This window comes from Nicotiana attenuata, unplaced genomic scaffold, assembly GCF_001879085.1.
Source record: "Nicotiana attenuata strain UT unplaced genomic scaffold, NIATTr2, whole genome shotgun sequence".
NCBI lineage: Eukaryota > Viridiplantae > Streptophyta > Magnoliopsida > Solanales > Solanaceae > Nicotiana > Nicotiana attenuata.
The window spans coordinates 47,576-55,359 of record NW_017671489.1 but is presented as its reverse complement, the minus strand read 5'-3'; the positions used below and the strand labels follow the sequence as shown (position 1 = coordinate 55,359).

Genomic DNA, 7,784 nt, shown 5'->3' with positions numbered 1-7,784 from the left:
GGGCGAAGTTGGGAACTAAATTGCTATTTTCTACATCTTGTCACCCACAAACTGATGGGCAAACTGAAGTAGTTAATAGGACCTTAGGGAATATGTTGAGAGCTGTTTTAAAAGGAAAATTAACTTCTTGGGAAGAACATTTGCCCATGGTAGAGTTTGCCTATAATAGAACTATCCACTCTTCTACTGGTAAGTCTCCTTTTGAAGTTGTTTATGGATTCAATCCCCTCACTCCCCTTGATTTGTTACCTTTGCCTACTAATGACATTGTCAATCTTGATGGTAGAAATAAGGCTGAAATGATGAAGAAGATTCATGAACATACAAGGCTTGCAATTGAACGGAAGAATGAACAAACTGCCTTAAGAAGAAATAAGGGGCGAAAATCTGTCATTTTTAAACCTGGAGATTTAGTTTGGGTGCATTTTAGGAAGGAAAGATTTCCTGCCAAACGAAGATCCAAATTAGATCCAAGAGGAGATGGGCCATTTGAAGTCCTTGAAAGGATTGGAGACAATGCTTACAAACTTGACCTTCCTAGTGAATATCAAGTTAGTGCTACCTTCAATGTTTCTGATCTTTCCTTGTTTGATGCAGGCTCGAATTCGAGGGCGAATTCTCTTCAAGAAGAGGGGAATGATAGCATTCATGGCAGCTCAACATCATTAAAGGAGAAGGATGAAGCTCTGGAAGCTCCAAGAAGGCCCATGACAAGGTCTCAAACAAAGAAATTTCAAGACAAGCTTAATGGGCTTCAATTGGCAATTAAAAAGTGTTTTATAATAGAAGAAGAGCTCCAGCACAAGGAGGATCTTTGGGCCAAGTCTTACAACTATTTTGAGGCCAAAATTAAAGTCCAAGAGGAGATGGAATGAGGCCCAAATATGCCCCAAAAGAGAGGAATTTTCAGCAGCCCAAATAAGCCCAAAAATAGTTTCTAGAATATATATTTAATAGTTGTTTTAATCTATGTTGACTTGCATTGGCCTATATGTATGTTGACTACATTGGTCTTAGTGTGGGTAGTCTTCTATGCTTCTAGGGAATATAATTCTCATTTATTGAAGTCTTGACTAGCTCCTTCTTTACTACTATATAAAGGGGTGCTTGTCTTCCATTGTAGAAGATCATTGAAGATTAATATTATTATTGTGAGTTCTTTTGAACCTTTGTGAACTTTACTTTGAAGATTTATCTTGCAACCCTAACTAGTTCATAGCTTAAGGTAGTAAGATAATTTTCTTTCTTGTGATATCTTTGGTTTCTTTTGATATTCTTCGAAGGCGACTAGTTTCTTTTACTAGTTGTTGTCGTAAGTTATTCAAACTAGAAGTCAAGATCCGAATCTAGTTCTTGATTAGCTTATCTCTAGTGAAGGCAATTGGTTTCATAACCAACTTGTTGTCATTAGGATCTTGTCAAAATCTAGATTAACATAATCTCGGGGTTCTTGGACCTTTCCTCGAATTTCGACATATCTAGTTTATTTTTCTTGCTCCGCTTGCATTTCTTTACTACTTCCGCATTTCATCAACTTATTTTCTTCAAGTTCTTGGATCTCCCAACCTTTGTGTTATCACCTTCCTCTTCAAGAATACAATGGTGTTGTATTAATAGTTTAAAAGACTCATATATGTTATTTTACCTTTAATTTTTAAGTCATCTGTGGGTAAGAAAATGTGAAAAATACAAATATAAAAAAAGGAGAGGGGGGACTCCTATCTCCTAGGATAACACTATATGGAAATTTGGAAAGGAAACCCCCATTGGCATTCACAATTGTCTGTCGTTGCTCGATTGTTGAATCTAAAGGCAGAACATCATTTTTTCGAGAGGTGTTATGATGACTTATGTCAATTTTTATGGAATTGATGCCGATCGATAATATAATGACAGATAGCTTTTATAGTACCAAAAAGTTAGGACATGTGATGTGGAATGAACTATTTTATGAAGTTGGCAGTAAGTTAAATTAGTATTACTATAGAAATTTGGGTAGTTTTTGATTTCCTTTACTTATATTTTGCAATTTGTTTTGTACATCTTTGTTATGTATCGACAAATGAACCGAAATTTAAAAACTAGTTGCTTGATCTTATAATGATTTTTGTTGTTGTTAAGGCATATCACTGCTTGTATGCTAATTTTTTTGGGTATATTCAAATCTGCTACCGAACTCTATGTGAATGACTTATAAATGTTACATATTGCATAATATGCTAATGAATTGGAACTTTCTTTGATTTGATTAGTGCTGATTCTGGTGTCCCACTGCTGATCTTTTTGGTAAATTTGATTTTCAAGTGCATTTAGTTAAGAATGAGTGATTCGACATCATCGGTTCCTGCCACTCTTGGTACTCCGAGTACTCCTAGCACTCCAGATGTCTCTATTGGATCAACTACCAACTTATGCACATCTGGTTGATAACTTCATGGTCATTAATTCCCATTCAGAATATTGATCTTCAATAGCAACTAAAAGATGTGTACTTACTGTATCTGATAAATTATAAAAAATGATATGTAATTATCCTATAATATAACAGAACATTCAACTTTAAGTAAACTAGACTCAAAATACGTAGAATAACTTCTGCTTCGAACCCCTTAAACAATAAGTTGAATTCTAGAATTTTTCAAGGTCAATTGCGCTACTGAGAATGGTTTTTGCTGTATCTTCATTTTGTGAGTTTGTATAGTGAGTTGGTTTACCAGATGATGTCTTATTGGTTACCTTGATTTCATTTTACTATATGAATTTGGTGTGAATGCTCTGTTCATTTTAAATAAATCTGTTCTTGCCCCATTCATTTTAGTTAGCAAAATGTGAGAGCAAATATAGAAACTACAACATTAAGAAGAAATAGTTTGGCTTTTAAGAGAATGTTCCTCCTTGATCACTTGCAGGTAGAATTGACTGTGCCAAAAAAGACTAAGTTATTAAAACCATATTGGATTACCTATGTGACTTTTGTTTAAGAAAAACTCATCAGATTTCATAGCTAAAAGATCTCAAAGTCATATCTGAACACTTATTAGAAATGTAATAAGTTTATGAGATTACTTTAAGTTAAAAGAATTTATTCTGGGAATTTATCAATGTAGGAAAAAATGGAGGTTGCGATGGCTGCTGCTAATTCAAACTCATCAGATGATTCACAGGAAGTTGATGTGAATCGTCTATATTTTGAGGTTGTGGGTGGAGAGAAGAAACGACGCGTGTATGGTTTGGGATCACAAGCTTTGACTTTATATCTAGACTCCAACTCTGCCACTACACGCACTTTATATGCTGTGCCAGATCATGTTGCCGAAGAACGCATTAAAGTTCTTGAGGAGGAGGTGTTGCGTATGAGAGAAACTCAAGAGAGGATTCTTCAGCAATGTGTCGAGCAAGAGGTGCAGCAACGCGTCGAGCAAGAGGTGCAGCAACGCGTTGCTCAGGTGGTTTCACGTTTGAGTCAACAAAGTGAAGATCGGCTTCGTTCTTTGGAGGAGCAATGGAAAGAGCATGATGGGCAAGATGGGCTTATCACCCCGGCCATCTGGTGATCATGTTTGTCCTTCTAAGAGGGGATTAACTAGTGCTTAACTGTTGAATATTGCTACTTTTGTTACTGGCCGATTAGCGTTCAATATTGGCAGACTTTTTTTTTTTTTTTTTGAACGTTAAAACAGGATATTATATATATGTACTAAGCTGCGTTTGGCATATTACATTGTTCTTCGCTTAATGCGAAGAGTGAAGGATCAGATGGCCCTTTCTTCATAATGTTTTGATTTCCTAGCCAAAATAGCATATTACAGATACTACTAGATACATTTTTAGAGAAAATAGGATCCCCACTCATATCATTTGCAAGCGTTTTTTCTACAAAAACTGGTGGTGACACTAATACTTTAACTTCTTCATGCATATTTTTGATGTCGTCCTCGTTTTTTGCATCTTTTGCTAGTGCATCCGCCACCCTATTGCCTTCTCTGAAGTTATGCCTCAGTACTAGGTCCTTCAGCTGGAGCATTAATGACCTGCAAAAAAAGATTACGTTATTTAGAGTAGCATGGCCATTTTCAATGGCTTTGATGACGTCTGTTGAATCTGTTTCAATTTCTAATGGAAACAGCATGAATCTGTTAGCTAATTTGAGGCCTTCCTGGAGTGACTGTAATTCAGCGTGTAGAGGACATATGGCATTGGTTTTCTTTTGGAAGCCAATAATCCACTTTCCACTGCAACTTCGGAAGACTCCACCTATGCCACTTTTGAGGTTATCATGAGCACCATCAACGTTGAGTTTGTACCACCCCTTTTGAGGGGGATGCCATTTGATGTCAATGGTCATTTTTTGAGTAATAGGGTTACTGTGAGAGGTCATGAAGTGGAATTCCATGGCATGATGTACAATGGTTTTGAGTGACGGGGAGAAATTTGTATTGTTTATGTTGTTGTTGTTTCTATTTAACCAAATTCCCCATACCACGAATGGAAGGAGTTGTTGCCAGTCAATGAAAGTATTGGTGAATTTTGGGGATTGGTTTTTGAGAAAAGACAACCAATGCTCATTGGAGTTATGGATAGTGATTAAGCCTAATTGTGCCCATAGCCTTTGGTCAGTTGTGCAGGTGAGGAAGATGTGCCGTGGGGATTCCTCATCAGTATGGCACATGGCACAATTCTTATCTATGTTGATGCCAATGTGTTGGAGGTATTGTCGGCAAGGAATTCTGTTGTGTAGACATTGCCACAAGAAGTATTTTATTTTATTTGGGCATTTGAGTTCCCAAATCCATATAAAGTCCAGACGAGGGCATTGATTTTCCTGGAGGAGTTTGGCACATGACTTGGAGGTGAAGCTTCCACTAGGAGATAGGGACCAAACGGGTGTGTCTTGGGTTTTATTAAGGGGAAATGGAATCTTGTTTATGTTGTTTGAAATTTCTTTTGGGATATTGAAGGAAAGATTAGATAAGTTCCATTGATTGTTGACAATGATATCTTTAATGGTCATGTTACTTTCCTGATGAGTGAGAGGTCCCTAAAGACATTGTCGGAGGGATGTGCAGTTGGGAATCCAGGAGGAGGTCCAAATGTTGAGACTTGAATTACTACTTGGTAACCATGTTATTCCTTTGGAGCAAGTGGACCATCCTTTGAGAATGCTTTTCCATACAAAGGAGGAGTTTTTTCTTGGGTTGCTTTTGGCATATTTATGGATGATGGTGCTTGACCATGGGGCAGTTGGATTGGTAATGAGCCTCCATGCAAGATTAGAGAGAGAATTTAGGTTTTTGTTAATAGCAGTATGGAGGCCAAGGCCTCCCTCCTCTTTTAGTTTGGTAATATTCTGCCAATTAATGTAGTGGGTTTTTTTTGAGTCGCTATTTGTACCCCAAATAAAGTTTCTTTAAATACGATCAATTTGCTTTAGAGTTTTATTTGGGAGGAGTGTATAATGCATGGCATGGCTTGGGATAGCATTCAGGGTAGAAATTGCTAGAGTAGTTCTTCTAGCGATATTGAGAAACTTCCCTTTCCAGGATGAAAGCTTCCTATGCATATTGTCAATGATGTATTGGTAGTCCTTTGGGGTGGGGAGGATTGGGTAGCCCAGGTATTTCCCAAAAGACTTGTCTATTTTGATGTTGAAATAGGAGGCAATCTCCTGGGCAGTATTGGGGTGATAGTTCCTGGAGACCAAAATTTTTGATTTTTATGTGTTAATGTTCTGCCCAGACAACTTGCAAAAATAGGAAAGACTGTTCTTTATTGTTTTGCAGGATTTTTCATTAAGTCTAGACATGAGGGTTAGGTCGTCAGCAAAGAAGAGGTGAGATATGCCTGCATCTTTATTAACTGAACATGTGAAGTTTGTATGTTTTAACTTCAAACTTTTGGATAATATATTGAAGTTATTTTTGTTATATTTTGGTTGTCATGGTTAATTAGGTTATGGTTATAGCTTATTGAATGTATTTATTATTTATTTGATGTGAATGTCTAAAAGTTAAATTTTTGACGAATTTAATTTGTCACAACTATTTAACCAATCGTTAAATTAGCGATGGAAAATTTGCCGTGACAAATATATTTTGTGACGGAACTTTCTGTCAAGAATGGGGTGGTGAGAAAAATAAAATTTGTCACAGAAAAAATTCTGTCACAAACTTAATGACGGACATAGTCGTAACAAATCAGTCAACAACTGTGACAGAATCAGACACAATGGAGCTCCAAATGCAGTGACAGATAATCCATCCCAATTCTGTCACAAGAATTTGTGACGGAAAGTAAATCCGTCAAAATTGATTTGCGACTCAAGATTATGAGACGCCAGCTATTCCGTCACAAATCTGTCACAATGTAACGTCCCAAACAACCTCCTAGACGTGACTGGCACCCAGCTAACACCACCTGCCAGGCGAACCCCTTTCTTTAATGTTTAACCATTTACACGAACACTGAGAGAAAAAGTGCAGGCCTAAAGTATTATTAATAATTAAAGAGGTCATGATTATCGCTTAATACCTTAGTCAATTGATAGAAAAACCAACAATCACTGAAATAATAAAACGCTAGCCCAAATCCCACACTAAGACCATGGAGCAAGCATCTAACAAAGTAATATGAGTTTCATTGACGGGTATGCAAACCCCAAAGAAAAAGGAAAAAAATAACTAACACGAACTAAGCAAGTCTGAAACGAAAGCCTCCACGAACAATGCGGTGGCTCACCTCAGCAATAGGATCCACTCGAACAAACTCGTCAGCCACTAGCTCTATCTCCCGCAACAGTATCTGCATAGAGATGCAGGTAAGGAGTGAGTTATACGTAAATATAAACCCAGTAAGATCCTCGACCCGCCACTTTAAATACCTCTGGAACAAGTGTTAGAAAATACAAAACACACTACAACACGAATGATATAGTAAATATGATAATTATACAATAACTCAATATATGTGTATCAACAGAGTTATTAAGAATTAACCAACAAGGATACCCACTAAGGACTTATCATATTTGTAGTGAAAGAAATTTACCAACACACCAGGAGTCCACAACGGCACCACAATGCCTCAAATATGTAACAGAGCATACACAATGCTCAAACTCAGCATCATGGCGCACAGCCGTATCAAACTCAACATCATGGTGCACAGCCGTATCAAACTCAATATCATGGCGCACAGCCGTATCACACTCAATATCATGGCGCACAGCCGTATTAAACTCAATATCATGGGCACAGCCGTATCACACTCAATATCATGGCGCACAGCCGTATCAAACTCAATATCATGGTGCACAACCTTATCAAACTCAACATCATGGCGCACAGCCGTATCAAACTATCAAACAACTTATAAAATATATTTTTTTCATAAAATAATATATTTGCGGCTAGTCTAAGACCACCGACTCTGCCAAGCGCACGCTTGTCCCAACACATGGACCAGGCAGAGAAAATACACTTTCAAAACGGGTTTTAGAAAAGCAAGTATCAAAGCTTAAAGTCTCACTTACCTCGCTAACGGGAAGTTCCCCAACCTTACAACGTCTAGAAAACCAACCAAATGGCCTCCAGTGGCCTCAATCTATCCAAAATATTAAATAACACGTCCTAATTAATTTAGGTAAAAAATTTCATAATCTTAGGACAAGTAAAACTCAAGATCAACCCCCGGTCCAATTAACAAAAACTAGTACACAGTCAAATATCAACCAAATAGCCGAAATAGTGTCACTGTGCCTTACACCAAGATATTTAAATCTAACCATT

At 37.3% G+C, this 7,784-nt stretch overlaps 1 protein-coding gene across 1 annotated transcript; it reads right to left on the bottom strand.

The window, feature by feature from the left end:
* Window positions 1-3,697: 3,697 nt before the first annotated feature.
* On the bottom strand, window positions 3,698-4,345 carry LOC109208601. The gene has a single exon (XM_019371729.1). It carries the CDS (start codon window positions 4,343-4,345, stop codon window positions 3,698-3,700), a length of 648 nt encoding a protein of 215 aa, XP_019227274.1.
* Window positions 4,346-7,784: the final 3,439 nt, after the last annotated feature.